Genomic DNA, 19453 nt, shown 5'->3' with positions numbered 1-19453 from the left:
AGGATGTGTGGGCAGGGTGGAGGGGTTCAGCTCCTAGAAGAGGGTTGGCTGGATTTTTTTTTCCTCCTCTTATTTGAATGTGCGTCCGTCCCTCCGGCTTATTTTAGCAACCCCCCGCCCCCTCCCCGCTTGGGAATAGCCCGCTCGCTCGGGGGCCGGCTACATTTGACGTCAGGCTGGCGTTCGTAGTTTTGACGTGTAAACACTCGGTTCCAGCCCGGCGCGGGAGAGGGTTTGGGCTCCGTTCAGCCCCGAGCCAGAGCCGTGGCGCGCTTGGCTGGGAGACACTGCGCCCTGCAGCCTGCCGGGTGTCCGCATAGCAACCGGGAGCGAAAGGGCTCCGGCTCTGCAGCCATCGATCCGCTGCCTGGTCTCCCCCCGCCCCGCGTGTGTTTGTTGTTTGGTTTCCCGCGTCCCTCGCCGGGCCATGGACGGGAGACGCCGCGCTGGGCGCCGGGTGGCTCTGGCTCTCTTCTGCGCCTGGTGCGCGGCCGCCAGCCTGGCCGGCGCCGAGAAGCAGTTCGTCAATGAATGGGCGGCGGAGATCCCGGGCGGTCCGGCGGCGGCCCAGGCCATAGCGGAGGAGCTGGAGTACGAGCTGCTGGGCCAGGTAAGGGGCAGCCGGCGGGTAACTTTCGGACGCCTCTGCCCGGCCCCGAGTAACCAGGGACGTCCCAGCGCTGGGCTGGCTTGACACGCTGGGGCGGGAAGGCGATGGGCGGGCGCCGAGCCAGTGAGCTGCGGCGTACCCAGGGTTGCGCCCGGCGGCAGGGCCGGAGCCCGGGGGCGAGGCGAGCAGTGCCCGGCTCGGGAAGGGTGGTGCCGCCCCGGCCGGGGCTGCCTTGAAACTCGCGCCCCAAGGGCAGCTGGCAGCCCCGAGAGCGCTCCCGCCCGGCCCCGCCCCGCCCGCGCCGGGAGGTGGGTCCAACATGGCAGCGCCGCATTCAGCGAGTGGCCAGCGGCGGCCACCCCGCGGCGATCTCCGCGCTAGGCGCGGGACTGCGAGCGGGCGCTTGCGCTGGCAGCTGCTCCCCCGGCAGGGAACGGAGCCTGGTTAACTTTGCTTTACCCGGGAGTTGGTTCTTGCCTCCCCCGCGTGTGCGCGTTAAAGAGAAAGGTGCCGTAGTGTGTGTCTAGCCAGCGGACAGCGAGTCCTCCCCTGCCTCGTGCAAAGCCAGGGCAGGCTCCGAGATTAGGCAAACTTGTGGCTCTGCAGGCGGGGCGCGGGGGTCGGGCGGCGCTGGCTCGGAGTTGCAGAGCTCACCCTCGCCCGCCGCGTCTCTTCCCGGCAGCCAGCTCCTCGTGCGCTCGGGATGCCGTGATGTCAGCGTTGTCAGGGATGAGTAACTGCCTTGACGTAACAGCATCCTTGCTGCTCCTCTTCTTCTGGAGCTCCAGCCCCCTGGGTCGTGCTGCTCCAGCCAATGAGATTGGCGGCGTTAGGAACCAAACCACTGTGCCAGGGTAAAAAAAGCCTGTATCTAAGTAACGCAAGTAGGAGAGAGGATGCTGAAGACAGAGAGCCTGGGGACCCAAGTCTAAAATCCATCTCTCCTCTTCCAGTCCCCCATTTGCTAGCACCACACAGTTTTCCCAAACAGTGTCTTGGCCCACTTATTGTCTAGTGAAAGACAGGCCTTCTCCATCAAAGAGATTTATCCTTTCTTAAAACAAACTGTACTGTGTATAATAGTAGGTCCATGATTATGGCCTGGACCTGGTCCCTTTGAAGGCAATGGCATAACTGCCACTGACTTTAGTAGAATATGGATGGATATGTGTATTACTCCCAATCTGTCATATGAAAATATAGATTTCATAGCTGTAAACAATAAACGGGGGTAGAGAACCCCATCAGCCTATTTTGCACGCACAAGGAACTCATATTTGCATACTCACTGGCTACACATTTGGATACTCCAAGAAAATATACATTCCCTTATTCAATTCCATCAGCATCCCAAAGAGATGCTGTAGGCAGTAGCATGTACCATGGTCAGAAATAAAACCTCGTCCTCAAAATGTAATATAATTAAGATATGTCAAAATAGGGACCAAGTTTTACTTTAATTTATACCAGTGTAAATCAAAAGTAACTACTTCAGCTTTAGCTTGGACTGTGCTCCTTGTTTTCCCAACATTATGCCAAATAACACAGCTTTTGTTAGTGATCAACACCTTATCTTGGAGAGAATTTTATTTTAGAATAAAAATATTATAAGCTATACATTTATTCTAGTTTTCACTCATTTGAAGATGGAATCTAATTCTGACAGGTTATGAATGTTGATATTTGTTTGCAATGGAAGAAGTATCTGACAGTATGTAAAATATTCCTTTGTTTTATAGATTGGATCACTCGAAAATCACTATCTCTTCAGACATAGAAGCCATCCAAGAAGATCTCGAAGAAGTGCCATTCATATCACCAAGAGACTCTCTGATGATCATCGTGTAAGTGTAGCATTTACCCTTTCTGATATCCAGCATCCATGTTGTCAGCTTATTGCTTGACTTGTAATGTGGTCACAGACACATTTTGCAAGTCTACTATATTCTTCCATCCATTCTCATGTGGAGTAGTACATTATTCCATGAACAGGCCCATTGACTTCAAGGAGTAAGGCACTGGTCAACGTTGGTAAGACTGGCAAAATCTGGCCCTAAGCTGCCATGTATTTTTCTGCAAATTGCTGTTTTATAATTATAGACCTGCAATGGTTCTGGATTGAAATGCTTATGTGTGGTTGGTGAAAATACATACAAAGAACTTACAGGCTTGATCGAAAATCTGTTGAAGTAAATGGTAGTCTTTCCATTGACTTCAGAGGGCCTGACTGAAAACTCATTCTGTGCTATTTCTAGGAAATCTAGGTCTAGTTAATAGTGTTTATATATTAGAAAAAAATTAGAAAAAAATGCTGAGATTCTGCTGCAATACCCAGTTTCAATAACTAGCTGTCCAGTTAACATTTTAAAAGGGCCTGTTACAGGGCCCAGTCTTTCAGTATTTGGGCACTCAAAACTCTTATGGAAATCAGACATTAGAAATCATCAAGAGGAGTTTTGACCTTGTAGGGTCCTAGTTATACTGGTGAAACAGACACTCCATTTATCTAATTTTATGGATGGTAAAGGTGGTGGCTGCTTTTTAAACATGCAGGTAACTGGTTAGTTTTTCAGTAACAGAAATCCTAGCTTAAAAGTTAGGAATTTTCATAAAAATAAAAACTACTATCTAGTGGAACAGCAAAAATCTAAATCTAAACTTACCATAATATTTAGAAATCCAGTTGTGAAAAAAACATTTAATCATTTAAGAAGAAAAATATTTAAGTGATCGGTTACTCAGAGAAAAAAATTAGACTGTGGGCTTTTGTTAGGAGGCAACATTCTATATGAGAAGCTAGTCACAGATGAGAAAAATGGGTTAGGATATACTTTGTTCTGCTTGCTCAGTTTCAAAGTCACACTTCCCCTTGTGTCTTACTGCTAGCATTTCCTTTGATAATGGAGATAGGTTCAAGCTGAAAAATGTGAACATTCTACATTTGGAGATGTTTATATCCAGGATTTGGGTTTGGCTCATTGCAAATAAGGGTTGCCTTTCCAAATGCACATCCAGATCTGGCTTCACATTTTCAACCATAATACCAAGATCAGATCAGATCCAGAGTTACATTTAATTTATTCATTACCGGGGGAAGTATCACCATTTTTGTTTCTAGTATATTTCTCTGCTGTAACACAGAAAGTGGAGGCAATTGCCTGACTGACTTTGATGACAATCATTAATGCATATTTATCTATTGAAGAAAAGAATAGAGTGCTTTGAAATGCTGCAGGTGACATTTGCAAAATCATTTCCAATTTGCTTTTTATTTACCATCTAGTATTCAGATAAGCTATTTGAAAGTGTGAGACGTAATTATGTAAGTATATACAGTAAACCCGCTGTAATGCTGTACAGTTATACATAGACATCTTCACTAAAGATCTATACCTTTTCAAGAGCAGCCTGTCTTAAAAGAATTAAATACATTTTTAAAAGACAGTGGACAGAATCCTGCCTTTAGCTATGTTTGTAGCATTCCATTTACTTTAGTAGGGCTGTGTGGGTGTAAATTAGGGAAACTTTTGGCCTATAGTATTGAGAATATTAATTTGTTTTATCAAAATGCAATAAGTAAGGTCCTGGAGCTATGCCTCTTTATAATTTGCCCAGTGTTTAAAGTAAAATGTGTAATGCTTTTAACTGTTTTAAAAATGTGTAATTATCTGGTTCCCTAACTTCTTCCAATATTCAGACTAGTTTAAAAATCCATTTTCTATCGACAACATTACATCAAATTCAAGGGATAATTTTAACTATTCTATATATCAATGGCTGGTTGGTTCACAATGGGTTAGTACAGAGCCTTGTTTCTCTCTATTAGATTGACCGTTTGAATCAAGCCCAACTACATAGTGACAAAAATTTGGCTTGTTAGACTATGTTTTTCACTGATATATGAGTTTGGTGATCTCGGCTCATTTCCCAGAAGGCAGTTGTCCTCATCACAAAAATGATGAGCACAGTTGACATTAATTGTTAACAAGCATTAACTGACAAAGAGGCCAAGCACTGAATGGACATGGAGGAGAGTGAAGGATTACCATCCTTACTTGTGTAGAAGTGGTCCTCCTGCACATTGATGGGGCAGTAGTAGAATATTTCTTGCACTAATACTGTCCATGTTCATTGGATAAGGAGGGGACTACAGTCTCCAGGGCTGTCACTCAGCACACATTTTTAGCACTAAATGTACACAAAGTAGGAAAATCTATATTATGCGGTGAACTCTCAAATTATGTATGTATAGCGGCCTCAGTTTTTTTAGGCTATATTCTCTTATGTGGAGCTTTTCATTAACTTTCCCTTATGTGAAATACATTTAAATCATATCAGTATAACTGTTCATTAAATTAGGTTTTTCATAGTCACAATTGTGATTGACATATCCTGTGACAGATGTGTAAATCAAAAAGGTAGGACAGCACAGCATAGAGAGACGAGTCCTAATCAAAAAACTTAATCTGATATTTAGGGTTAGGGAGCTGGGAACATCTTTTGCTGAGGACTTGTTGTAAGATCTTGGCAAGTCAACTAACTTATTTTCACTTTGCCAAGCTGGAAAATGGAGCAAAAAGCAAGTCTGTGTTAGACACCAGCTATGGGCCAGATTCTGATACCCGTACTCATGTTGAGTAGCATCTTACTTCCATGAATAGTTCCCCAACTGAAATAAATAGCACTATTTGCAGAATAAGGTTCCACTCAGCATAAGTAAGGGTATCAGAATCTGTCTCTGTTAAAATTGAACTGAATTTTTCTGGGTAAATAGACAAAGGAGTAATTCATTCCAAGAGACAAAATGAGAAACCTTTTGAAAATACCATCAAGTAAATTAGACATAGTCAGGTATATCTATAACTGGCATGCAATTACATGCATAGACACATTCACAAACACACTTGAATGTATGCATTTTGGTGTAACCCCACTGACTTTAATAGCGTCACACCAGTGTTGAATTTGGCGTACTATTCACTGCTTTCTAATTGTTTACACTTTGAAGTGGATTGTGATCATAAGTGCCATTTGGAAAGATGCTTTGAGTGACAGATTGACTATGAGAAGCAACATTGCTGTGACTGTAGCAAGAATGGCTCTTTTTCCTTCTCTAAAAATTCACGGTTCCCGTTCTTTCTAGTTCACACAGAGAGATATTAAATTGTAGGCTGAAGAGTGAAACAAATAGTGTTTTTGCTTGTTTGAGTCACTACCACAGATTAGGCAATCTTCTAACAGCTATATACTTTCAACAAAAAAGGGTGCATTATGGGGCATTTGTGGATAAAAGATTTTCACTCTAGCTATACTTTAAATGATTTTATAGTATCATGGTTTCAATGAATCTTCCTTCTGTTTAAGATACACTTTAATGCAGAAATGCACTTTGCAGCAATGAACCCTCCACTTTTCCCTCTAGATACCAAGGTTCTGTTTTACAATGAAACACTTTCAAAACCAGTTAATCTCTGTGGGTTTATATATTGTTATTGTTGATAAAAATACTTGTAGGTGTCATGGGCAGAGCAACAGTATGAAAAAAAGCGAACTAAGCGTTCAGCCTTGAGAGACTCAGCAGAAAACCTTTTCAACGATCCTATGTGGAATCAGCAGTGGTACCTGGTAAGAGTTTATTTTTATATGGTATTAGCAGGAAATGAACTATATTTATACTGATCACTTGTGCTATTTTGTTGATGTCAAAGAGGGTGCAGAGAAGGGAGCAGACTGTAGCCACTTTCCTTGTTGTAGCCCGTGGAAATGATAGGTCTTAGCATTTGATATCACCAAGCAACATTCTTTCTCTTTAAACCACAGTTCATGCAAAGGCCATGTCATCCAGTTCAAGTTTCTGATCCTTGGAATTATGTGATACTTTAGAAAGCTGTTAAACAGTTAAGAACCATGTTTACAATAATATGAATTTTAGCCTTACCAGATAACACCAGTCTCTAGTTCGACCTCTTTAGTTGGTAGCATATTTCTGTGTTGTAGCTAATAATGCACACTGCATATGTCAACAGGGAACAAAGCTTCAAACCTGCAAGGTGCTGAGCACCCCAACTTCTGCTGACTTCAACTGGAGTTGAAGGTGCTCTGTGTCTCATAGGAGCAAATCATTAATGAAAAGGTGGCAGAGGATGAGGTTTTCTACCCTATACATGTTTTTTGACCTCCTGCGACAACCCAGCTAAATACAGCGGAACAGCTGAGTTTTACATTGCTTTTCTGAGAATCTGCTGGACATTCCCTATCATAACTAGACTTAAGCCTGTTCACCACATATGATCACACTGTGCATCTACTTATACCTGTACCTTCAGACTTCATTGGCTCCAAAAGAGGGAATGAGGGTATGGTACTGTTAGAAGCCCCAGGCGGAGCTGGTTCTAGGGGTGGGCACTTGCCCCGGGCATCAGCTTCAAGGGGGCACTGTTTGCTGTGCCACTGGGCATTTTTTGTTTGCTCTTCTTTAATTGGCCTGCTTTTCTCCCACCCCAGTGCTGGTTGGTCAGCTATGGGTTTTTTTGTTTTGTTCTTGTTTTTGTTTTTTTTTTGCAATGGAAAATATTCAGAATCTTACATTTCCGGGAGGCCTTTCCCCTGTGTTCTCTTTCCAGCTCATTTCCAATGGGGGAATGCAAATACACAGAAAGGCAGTGTGGTCTTGTGGAAAAGGCAATAGACTGGAATCTAGGAGACCTAGTTTCTCTTCCTGGTACTGCCACAATTCACTGTGTGGCTCTGACAGGTCATTTCACCTCTTTGCATCTCAGTTTGCTCAGACAGGGATCATGATACTTACCTTCTTTACAAAGTGTTTTGAAATCCTCAAATAAAAAGTGCTATTTAATGGTTAAGTATTTTTTCCAAGGTACTTCCCTGTTCATGTAATAAATATATTGCTCATTGGCTGCTCTGATGACAAAATAGAACCCACTGCCCCAGGTTATCCTCACACATTCATCAGAAAAGCAATTATTTGTTAGATCCTACAGAACAACCCTGTGACCTAGAATATTTCCTTGAACTGCAGCTGCTAGAAAACAGCGCATTGTAATGCAAGAAATGTTGTTCCCGCAGTACATTTCATTATCTGGATCTCACGCTTCATTCAGCATTTTTCTGGAAACAAAGATGTACAAAAATTAAAAAAAAGTCCTATTTAATAATGTAGTTATGTGCTGAGAAACACAAAGGAAACATTAGAGATTGAATCTATAACTGTGTTTTTATAGAGGTATTAAGTAAAGCTGCATATATTAAAATATATGTATGGTTATGGTTAACATTACAAAAGAAAAATAATCTGTTTAAGAGTTAATCTTTAAAGACCTTTCCATGAAAGGAAAGAGGGCATAGGTAAGTCATGTTTCCAAGAGATCGTCCACTGAAGACAGTAAATAGCAAATTGTGATTCAGCACAGTCCTTCATAATCAACCCATCAATTTAATTCTTTCCATTGCCTAATTGTTTTCCACTAGCTAACCTGGACATCAAAGGAGAGACATTAAGAGAAAACACAGCTCCTCATATCCTGGGTGGCTGCAGTTTGGTTCTCAGTGGGTGAAAGAGAACCAACCTTTGTAGATTTGACTATTAACTCAAATATCCAAGGATCATCCAGCACATCCTGCTCCTCAATCTCCCTTACTCCTGTTATCAGATGCAGGATGCCCCTTTTTTACCTAAGATATCTTTTGGGAGGATTATAAGTCATATGGTGAACAGAATGAGGGAAGTTGGGTGGGGACAGGGAGGTTTGTCAGTATCCTGGCTGTTTGAACAGGCCAGTCTTTGTTGATTTTTTGTAAAACTTGGGTAGAATTTACAAATTCCGGTCACACTCAAACCAAGGTTGATTTAAAGCACATTTGTAATATGGCTCAAACACAGCTTTGAACAGGTGTAATATGAATGTATACATGTTAAAATGCTTACTATCATTTTTCCCCCCAGCAAGATACAAGGGTGACTCCATCTCTGCCAAAACTGGATCTCCATGTTATTCCTGTATGGCAAAAAGGGATTACAGGCAAAGGTGTTGTTATAACAGTGCTCGATGATGGCTTGGAGTGGAATCACACTGACATATATACTAACTATGTAAGTTTGTGATTTAAGAACGCTGTAGAAAAAATAAATCAATTGCTGGTGTTTATATACAAACATTCTTCTTTGGCTTTCTCTCTGTTTAGTAAGACAGCTCCCACATGACAGAGAAACTGAAATACTCACCCCATGCATAATTTAGACCCTGGCCTGTATCACTAGGAATTGAGTAATAAGCTTACCAGGATAGTGGGTTCTTCGGGGTGGTTTAGTCCCTGGGCATGTTTAGACACAATGGTTTAATGCTGAATTATTAAAACTCTTTTAGCCCTTGTGGATTTTTTATTCACAGCATCATAGAAATGTAAGGCTGGAAGGAATCTTGAGTGCTCACCAAGTCCAGCTCCCTGTGCTGAAGCAGGACAAAGTAAACCTAGACCATCCCTTACTGGTGTTTGTCCAACCTGTTCCTAAAACCTGATGGGGATTCCACAATCTCCTTTGGAAGCCAGTTCCAGAATTTAACTACACAAAAATTAGAATGTTCAAAATTGTTGTGATTTCAAAGATTTCTTAAAAGATCCGTATTTAATTTTGCTAAAAAAATGGAGAATTAAAACAATATTTTTGAAAACGTTATTGAAATGGTTATAATTTTTTTTACTGAAAACAGATTGTAAACAAAAAACTTTCACCAATTTTTCATGAAAAAAATTGGTTTTGAAAAAAGCCACTTCATTTAACAAAAACTTGTCGTTCAAAACAGCTCTGACTGTGAGGATTCCTGAATTAAATGTTTGTAAAGTGATTTGATGATAAATAAACCATCCAGTGCCCTTCTTCCAGATATCCCAATACCTTTCTTTGCAGGCCTCCCCACACTAGCCTTCTAACATCCAAAGCTTTAATAGCAAAAAAACCTTTCCCAAAAGCATGCTAATTAATACCTGCTCTAGAAGATGAATTTAAATGTTATGTACTTTTATTTTATGAAAGCGAACTGTTCACCTAAACATCAAGAATGATGACTAACGCTGAGGACAAAGTATACATTAAAGTTGATGTCACATCTATCTAGCTAATACTATGTCATCGCCTAGTATAGACTTCAGAAACTTTAAAACTTGTTTTAGAGGATATTCTCTCATTGTAACTATAAAGTCTATTTTTTAATTTAGGATCCAGAGGCAAGTTATGATTTCAATGACAATGATCATGATCCCTTTCCCAGATATGATCCAACAAATGAAAACAAGTGAGTAGCCTCTCATTTTGTGAAAAGAAACAAACTAATGAAGTATTATGCTGTGCCTTAGAACAGGCAAATGCACAGCTCTTCACCATTAACCTGAGAAATATTTGTACTCCGAAGGACTATTACATGTAAAAGGGAAAAACATTATGGTATTTTTGCGCACATTATATATGGACGTTGAATAAGTTTCCAGATCAAGATGAGTTTATTCAATTTAATTTCCCCATTATGTTTTCAAGCTCTCTTCTTCATATGGTTCTATGTATAAAGCACTGATAATGTATTTGTAATCTCAAGGGAACAATCTTTTGGTGTTAGTGCTAATGAATTATACGGCACACTGATCTGACTAAGCAGACTTTCTACTCAGCTATGCCTATAATGCATAGCCTTGCATGGGGGATGACAAGGAACTACATCTGCCTGTCGGATGGCCTCTGGGAGGGACTGTGTCTTAGGCACGTGACTAGGGGAACATACCCACCGCACCATCCCTTGTGAAGGTGCAGCAGGCTCCCTCCTACACACCTGGCCAGTTATTTTAGTGGAATTTCATAGCATTTTGTGGGAGGGAATGAATGAAGCATCTTCCTGCATGACGTCCCTATAACCCACCTCTCCTCTGCACAGTGAAACGCCATGGTAGTTCTGCTGCACCTAGATACTTCCATGATAGTTTAGGGAGAGAGCTAGTCCATAGAGAAGAGAACAGACCTCTTTACAAGCTGTAGCACAGAACAAGTCAATTATTTAAGCCAGATAGGATGTCACTATTTAATAATGATACAATGAGGAACTCACACTCTGGTTCCCCACTGTCTATCAGGCACAATGGTATCATCCACATCATGAATCCATTGGCATAATAGAAATAAAGTCACCAGAATGGGAAGTTATCAGAGGAGAAATGTTCTATGATTTTGAAAATGAATGTCTCTGCTTTGCTACAGCATTTATAGAGCAGTAGGAGGCCATTATCCTCTTATTTCAATGACATTATCTTTTAAATCTACCTGCATTACCTCTAATCTTTATTAATATGTAAATAGTATTCCATCCAGAAGCATTGAAGCATTTCGTTGCATACCAAGCTGTAGTACTAGATAAAGTAATTCTATAGTTATGCTGTTTTGTTATGCTATGAAGGGTAGGAATCCTTCATACCAAAAGATTTTTCATGCAAAATATCTTGTTAGAGGAATCATTTCACAAAGATGAAGAGGTTTGTTTAGTTTAAATACTACCCAGTTGCATTCCAAAATAAATTAAATATCTAAATTTTTGCTTAAAAGTGGCTTTTTTCATGATATTTTTAAGGGATTTAGCATCTTCTTGGCATTCCAGATTTGCCTCACTATTGCACTCTGTTATAGTAGGCATGGTACAGCTCATGGTAGACATTGTAACAACATGATCTTTCTGTTGACTTCAGTGGGGTTTGGATCAGGTCCTTAGTGCCTCATCCTGATGATCTATTGATCACGGGATGGTTCGAAATTATGTTTACAAAAGCCTAAGTACAAAAAGTGCATTCTTTTCCAAATAGATATATTTCCATACCTATTTAATATTCAGAGAGTTCACATCTCAGTGATGAAAGAATGCACCAATTCTAGCAGAATAGTGACAAGTCTCTGTAGGTTAAATAAATGCACTGACTTATAGTATGATTTAAATGATCATTTACTTTATCCAGACATGGAACACGATGTGCAGGGGAAATTGCCATGCAGTCCAATAACAAGAAATGTGGTGTTGGCGTGGCATACAATTCCAGAGTTGGAGGTAAGAAACCAAACAATAATTTAATTTAAACTTTACTTTTTCTGATGTGAATGGAAACAAAGTGAAGTAAGGGACTGGTCCTGAAAGTTGCTGAGCACTCTGTTGGAGGTGCTGAGCACCCTGAGCTACCATCACCTTGAGCTGAGTGTGCTCAGCGTGTCTCAAGAGGCATTCAGCACCTTGTGGTATTTGGGTTTCATACAGAAATAGTGTAAGTTGCTACATATATATTGTCCCAAATACAGAGCAGCCATCAGTTTCTCAGGGTTTGATCCATAATATGATTATTGGTTGCAACTAAATAGAGGGCTATATTTTTAAATAAGGGAATGGTGGGTTGGTATTTCATTTTGAACAAAAATAAATAGAACCTGCACAGTGAAAGAAAGAAAATCCAATTTCCTATCTACTCTTATTTAGAGTATTTTGTTCCTGTCTACACAGTTATATAGAACGGTCGTGTCAGTCAAGGTATTCATATTGCTGTGGTTTCCATTTCAATTGCTTGTTTCTCCATTTCAGTTTACATGTTAATTTTGAAAACAGGTAAAGGCTTGTTTATCTGTTAGTCAATAGAATTGTGTCTGAAAGTCTAGTTTATTACAGATCTTTGAAATAGACGTGATCAAAATGTCAGTTGCTAGTGGTTATTTAGCACCAAAAAAATAGACTTGTAAATTTTTAGTTTTTCAATTTCACAATTTTTCCTTGACTCAAATGGGACAGCTGAGCTGGGATTGACAACTGGGATTACTGGTCTCACAGTTTGAGTCCTGTTTTCTCAGAGGGGTTTAGAGCTGTCACAGATGTCATTTTCCTGTCCAGCTTTATACTCTCACACACTGTTTAAATAAAAGATCTCATTCAGAAGATGAAGACACCAAGGATCAAATATTTAAAGCAGGGTGAAGGGATGAAACTGCAAAAATGTTGAACACCCACTGTACCCACATTTCCAAGCACTTGCATTTACAAAGAAGGTTACTTCACACCTGTTTGCATGCGTTATTATATGATTTGCAAATGGAGATATAGGTTTTTACTGGTACACATCTCCAGGAAGGAATGTTCTTGTTTCTTTTTCAAATATTTAACATCATAACTCTGGATGTTCTCATTATCCATATAAATGTCCAATCCTGTTTTGAATCCTATTGAATTCTTGTTCTCATTGAAATCATGTGGCAATGAGTTCCACGGGCTTATTGTGCATTGTTTGAAAAATATTTCCTTGTATTAGTTTTAAAGGTTACATTTCAATTTCATTTAGTGTATACATGCACTTCCCCTCCTTTATTTTCTGTAGAAGAAAGAAATGTGGTTTATCCCATACGCCATATAGTAAATGGAATTTATTTATTTACACATACATCACCACAGCATTGTTTCTCTGATGCTGCATGGAAACCAAATGATTAAGAAGTTATATTTTATGAAGGACTGGGGTGAGAGTTCCAACACAGTGAATGTGATGCTAAAAATAGCCATCTGTCAGGCAGATACATGTATCTGTCTGAAATTCCTTTTGCTTTTGCCTGCTTTTGAATTCATGAGGCTGATGATGGGAAACAAGCATGTAGAAGAAAAAGGAAAGACAAATGTATGAACAAATAATATGACTCTGCTTACTGGTGAAAACTAATTTAATGAAAAACCATTGCAATAATCATATCCCTGAGTTTATTTAGAAAACAAACAGAATTTTCACAGAGAATTGAACTGAAACAGCAGTTTTGCTTAAATTGTTTTTCACAAGTGTGCTGAGGATATAATTGTTTGTTCTTGTATTATATTACAGATCTGTGCAGCTGCCTTTACCTCTATTGGTGCTCTCACAGTGTCTATAGTAGCTTCTGTGTTCTAAGTATTTCATTGCATATTACAATCTCGGGCCCTAATCCTGCAGTCAGTTCCCCTTTTTTGCTTCTTAATAATGCAAAAGAAGAAATCAAAGCCTGAGGTTTGGTGGTCCCCCCCATTAGAAATTCAGATCTTGTCTGTCCTTCTTTGGAAAAATGTATGAGAATTTCTACACTAGAAGAATTATAATCCATAGTTCAGCAACTGCCAGCAATGATACAGCTTCTCTGGTACTAAATTTCTAGCATAGACAGAGCCCAAGCATTTTTATTATTGTGCCATGAAAACCTGTGCCAAATCCTCATGACATTAACAGTTGTACTGTTGCTACCATTGCTGCATGATTGCTGGAATTTTGCAAAAGTTCCCCACCATTTCTAACATAATGGACAGTGTTAGCAATGTTGGGAGCTCTAGTGCAGATGAGTCACTGGCTGCCATTGGAATTTAGGGCATCCTGAAGATTAGCCCTGCTCTGTGCAAGATTAGATGACATGGTTCTAATAAGAATGTTAATGGCTGGCTATCACTGGGGCTTCCCACATTGCTCACAATGGTAGCAATTAACTAGCATTAGCAATGCTGGGAAATTTCTGCAATATTCCTTTGCGTATTCAGGATTGGATAGTTTAGTAATTGAGAGGGGAAGGGATTTTTTAGTCAGAGTGTTTAAAATTCTTCATTTTAAACAAAACTTTTAAACTCAAAATTTTTAAAGACAAAAGACTTTTAAAAACTCTGTTTTTGATAACACCTATCTAACTTTTGGAGAAAAGAAATCTTTGTTAAAAGATGAGAGAGAGAGACAGACAGAGAGAACTTAAAATAAGAGCATACAATACATCTTCTATGAGACATTCAGGAGGTTCTCAAGAAAAAAACACTGTAGACCAGATTTGTCCTTTTTTATATTTCAAGGGTAAAAAAAAACTGGGGGAGGGGGAATTCTCACCGTCCTTCTCTATACACTATAAAAAGAAAAAAACAGGAGAGAAATAGCAGGGCACAGTCCAATTTTTATAAGGTCACTTTTAATATTTGTAAAATGCCCTGAATTCCTCAAAGGAAGGATGATACATACGTGAAATGTTTTACAATGATATTATAATCTTGGATCAGGACCGCATTGTGTTAGGTGCTGTACAAGCACTTAACAATGATAATGTAAAGGAAACATGAAATAGATTCATTCTACCTGTTTTTTATTTTATTTTAAGGTATAAGAATGCTGGATGGAATAGTCACTGATGCCATTGAAGCCAGTTCAATTGGTTTCAATCCAGAACATGTGGATATTTACAGTGCAAGCTGGGGCCCTAATGATGATGGTAAAACTGTAGAGGGACCTGGCAGGCTAGCACAGAAGGCTTTTGAATATGGGATCAAACAGGTATGCTAACCGGTAGTTAAGTTGAAATACAGCCCAGCTTGCAGGTAAAGACTATAGTTTAAAATGGTTCTTAGGCGTGAGAAAATGGTCCGTTCTTTGTCTATTTCTTGCTAACGCATTCTTCTCATTCAAACAGATTTGAGAAACTGAATCATTCTTTAGAAGGATGTTAATATAAAGGTTCAGCAAAATTTCCCAGCTGGGACCTGACTTATGAAAGCATTCTTACAGTGTTCTGCTTTCAAGGGGTTATTCTCTGCAGACTAGCTTTCCTTCTTCATCCTTCCTTTTGCTGCTTTTTTGCCTCCCTTCCCCCACCTCCTCTCTGTCTGCATGTTTTGCTCTGAATAGTAATTGGATTTCTGCACAGAGGCTCCTATAAAAATTTAATACAAAATGTTCACTTCACGAATATTTCATTTTGTAAAATGGTGATGCGTTTTAGCACTGTGTGGATGGGTTGTGTTATTCTGTTACATGCACTGTGTTAATTGCTTTATGCATAACCTAATCCAATTAAAATGAAGATGGTAGGAATGCATGCTGGAGAATACTGAAAGCAGCAGCTTTTAAATTCTCTTTTATGTTATCCCTAGAGATCTGGTTAGAAGACAAGTGGTGTGTTGAATGAGAGTGCTGGGTACACACACAGAAACAGACATATAAACACTGTCCCCACCTGTTAGCCAGGAGGAGGTATCGAGACACCTAGAGATGGTAGTGTTGACAGGGGGATGCAGCAGAGAGATAAATGGAAAAAAGAAAGAGAGCCTGAAGCAGAGCTCATGGAGTTGTAGAAGAGGAGAGGAGTCTGGAGAAAAGGGAAAAGCCAGGAACAGCAGAAAGAGGGACAGAAGAAGTGGGAGCCTGACAACTGTGGGAAATTCTAACCAATGAGAAAGGTGTTGGTAAGGGAGAGATAGAGATGGGAAGGGAGAGGAATGCAGGTCTGAAAAGGGAGAGAGGAAAATTGAGTCCCCGGGGGGTGGGAAGGGAAGATGGGCAGAAAGGGCAGTGGAAAGAGTAAGGAACTAATGCCCCTGAAATCATGGGCCTGGACCTGGGAAATCAGGAAATGTGCTTGGTGAAGAGGACAGCATTTTTTCAAGGTTTATTTTGTACCACACTAACCCATCCTGCAAGGTACTGAGTGCCCTCAACTCCCACTGAAGTCAGTCAGAGATGACAGTGTTAAGCTAGCTTCAGGACTGGCCCCCTAGATCCGGATCCAGCAAAGCACTTAAGCACATTTTTAACAGTAAGTACATGAGTAGCCCCATGAGTATTCCTGCTGAAGTCAATGGAGTGTCTCATGTGTTTAAGTGTATTGGTGGATTGGGGCCATAGTTACTAAAACAAGTTATTTTGTTTATTGTGATTTCCAATGGAGCCATCCTGACAACTCTAATAGGAAGAGTGTAGCTTGTTTTTCTATTTTTATTTTTTATTTTGAGATTGCTGCAATTGCCACTTGGCCCCTGAACCAGTTAAGTCAATGTTGATTAGAGGGGATTAATTGATCTGCTTTTCTAGTTGCTCTCTATAATGAATGTACATAAATTAATACTGAATTAAAATCTAAGCTTCTGCTCTGCACATTAGCAGATACTTTCCACTTAAAGTCTACAAGAGTTTAAGATGTAATGGCAAATACTTATTTAAACTAGGAAAAGCATGGCATTTTTCATGCTGCTTCAGCTCTCCACATCCCTAGCTGTCAGCAACTTTATAGCCGCAACTAATTTATTATACATCGGAAACTGGAATAGGAAGTGGGGGCAATTGTGACCTGAGACTGAAGACTGGAAGCCCACAGATTTGGGAGTGATGAGTAGACTCGCTGATAAAATGAGCTTATGGGTTTGCAGTTTTTCATCAAGTAAATGCCAGACTGTAAAGGGTATAATTACAAAGGGAGTTGGATGGAAATGTCTTCTCACACATCAGACATACCGCTTACCAATATTACTGTGATCACAACAAATGCAAATGAAATTAACTCATAATGAAGTTCCATTTATTGAAAAAAATATTTCTGCTTTTCGTAAACACACTCAGTACCAAATGTGTTCATAGGAAAAAACACATCTATTGATCACAGTCTCCTGATTTGCATCCAAAACGTATTTCCAGTGGACGTGGTAGATGCCCCATTAATTGTGACATTTAAAAGTAGACTGGACCAATCACAAGATGATGTACTATAGAGAGCAATCCTTCACTGGCAGGGAGATAGACTGGAACATATAATAGGTCTTTTCTACCGCTAACGTTCTATGATTTATATGAACAATTATTCTTTATTGTCTGCAGATCATTTAATTATGTGGATTTTTGGTGTGAATGTACTAAAGAGACTGTAGACTTTCTTCCTTATGATAATCATCCCTTTCTTTTCCTTAGGGTCGAAATGGAAAAGGTTCCATTTTTGTATGGGCTTCTGGGAATGGTGGTCGTCAGGATGATAATTGTGACTGTGATGGTTACACAGATAGTATCTACACTATATCCATCAGCAGTGCTTCTCAACAAGGTCTTTCTCCCTGGTATGCAGAGAAGTGTTCCTCGACACTGGCCACAGCATACAGCAGTGGGGATTATACTGACCAGAGAATTGTAGGTTGTTTTTACCAGATTTAATAAACATGCTTGAGGAGCACATGTAGAATTGTTTTATACATGAAAACGACAAAGCAGAAACAGCTTTTAAAGGCCTGACTTTTAAGTCTTCATTTACTTATGCTTTATATGCCTAATACTATCATGCTGGAACCCTGGAGAATTAGCACATTGAAAAAAATGGTTGCAACCCTTTAACGTCCCTTAATTTTAAAGCAATAATTACATAGTACCATCATTTCATTACAGTTGATCTCTGAAATGATATGCTATTTAAGTGTGATAGAGGTTTGAGATGATATCCTGCAAAAGAGAAGATATTCAGAACCACATCTCATCTATCCTTGTGTTGGGAGAGTCTAAAAAAAGTTGGTGGGGCCTGACGCAAAGCTGGTGAATCATAAAATACAAAACTATGGAGAGTTCATACCATCAGAAAAAGGAAGGAAAATTCCCAAGTGTAAATTCATGCTGACCTCAGCTGGAAGAATGTATGCTCTTCAGAATTAAAACATGTGACATCAGGGGTGATTACATGTTAGGAATATAGACAGATCCAAACCCCTACACTAGACCCAAAGGCCTGAAAATCTGGAGAAGTTCAGGTTCAGATCTGCTTATCATAATTCAAGTCCATCTCTAGTTGGGACCTTGACCTTTTAACACAAACATAAATGTGCTTCAGAATATTACATTCCCTGCTAGTAAGAGGATCATTGTATTTTCAGGTATGTGTCCTTTGAGACCAGAACAGGAATTTAAATCTAACCCTAGATTCAACGTTTTGTTTTGTTGTTTTTTTTATCTCCAAGTGTTAGGAAATCTCTAAGAATTTCCACTGCCTGTGATTAACAATCAGTTGGCCTAAGTGCCTATCATCAGCATTAGAATGATTGACATTTTTTGAGTTGAAAAATTTTCTACCCCAAAATATAGCTTAGTCAAAATCTAAATTTCTAGTGGGAAAATGTCAAGTCTGATGGGAAATTTTGGTTTTCCTGGGAGAAATTTCAAAATGAAAATTTTTACTTCTAATTGACACTTCAAAATGAAAGGAAAATGTTCATTTTGGTCCAACTTAAAATGTCATTTCATGGCACAGTTGAATCAGCAGGGGTGCCTCAGCTGTATCCCCCTCATAATCCAAGATAGGAGGCAGCTGGCAGGGCATTCTCTGTGAGGACTCTAGGACTCTGGAACTTGCTCCCTGTCTCATCCTTTGTCTGAAATAGCCTGAATTTAATGACCTTCAGGGGACATTGAAAAAGACATCTGTTGGTGAGGGTTTTCTAAGAGGCCTGAGGGTTTGTTTCCTAGAACAACGAAAGGGATGGAATGGAGTTTTATAGGTGCCTGGCTGGTTAAGTTGAAAATATTATTGTAATGCTGTTGATATTTAATGATGAGTTAGAGTACCTCAGGCATTGGGTCTCTTTTTTTAATTATTATTGAAATGTAAGTAAATGAGTTCAGGTTTTTGTTTTAAAGTCATGATGTCAATTTGGAACAAAAATGATCACTTTGAAGCAGTTTGAAACTTTGTACAATAAAAGAAAAAAGATTTTGTTCAAAATTTCTTGTGGGAATAAAATTGTAGTTTTCCAACCAACTCTAGTTTTCCAAACTCTGAGATTGATTGTGCTAGATCAGGGGTCGGCAACCTTTCAGAAGTGGTGTGCCCAGTCTTCATTTATTCACTCTAATTTAAGGTTTCATGTGCCAGTAATACCTTTTAAAAACGTTAAAATGTCTCTTTCTACAAGTCTATAATATATAACTAAACTATTGTTGTATATAAAGTAAATAAGGTTTTTACAATGTTTAAGAAGTTTCATTTAACATTACATTAAAATGCAGAACCTCCCCGACCAGTGGCCA

At 39.6% G+C, this 19453-nt stretch overlaps 1 protein-coding gene across 1 annotated transcript in view; it reads left to right on the top strand.

The window, feature by feature from the left end:
- The first annotated feature begins 203 nt into the window (after positions 1-203).
- Positions 204-19453, top strand: part of PCSK1 (proprotein convertase subtilisin/kexin type 1) — a 34486-nt gene continuing 15236 nt past the window's right edge. The window contains exons 1-8 of the mRNA XM_045020159.1: positions 204-610; positions 2350-2454; positions 6125-6235; positions 8574-8720; positions 9845-9921; positions 11618-11706; positions 14784-14956; positions 17360-17572. Coding sequence (XP_044876094.1) covers positions 428-610; positions 2350-2454; positions 6125-6235; positions 8574-8720; positions 9845-9921; positions 11618-11706; positions 14784-14956; positions 17360-17572 — 1098 coding nt within the window. The 5' untranslated portion in view covers positions 204-427. The remainder of the gene's footprint in view (positions 611-2349; positions 2455-6124; positions 6236-8573; positions 8721-9844; positions 9922-11617; positions 11707-14783; positions 14957-17359; positions 17573-19453) is intronic.

The sequence above is a fragment of the Mauremys mutica genome, chromosome 6 (genome assembly GCF_020497125.1).
Source record: "Mauremys mutica isolate MM-2020 ecotype Southern chromosome 6, ASM2049712v1, whole genome shotgun sequence".
In the NCBI taxonomy this organism is placed as follows: Eukaryota; Metazoa; Chordata; order Testudines; family Geoemydidae; genus Mauremys; species Mauremys mutica.
This window is presented reverse-complemented; position numbering and strand designations above follow the sequence as displayed.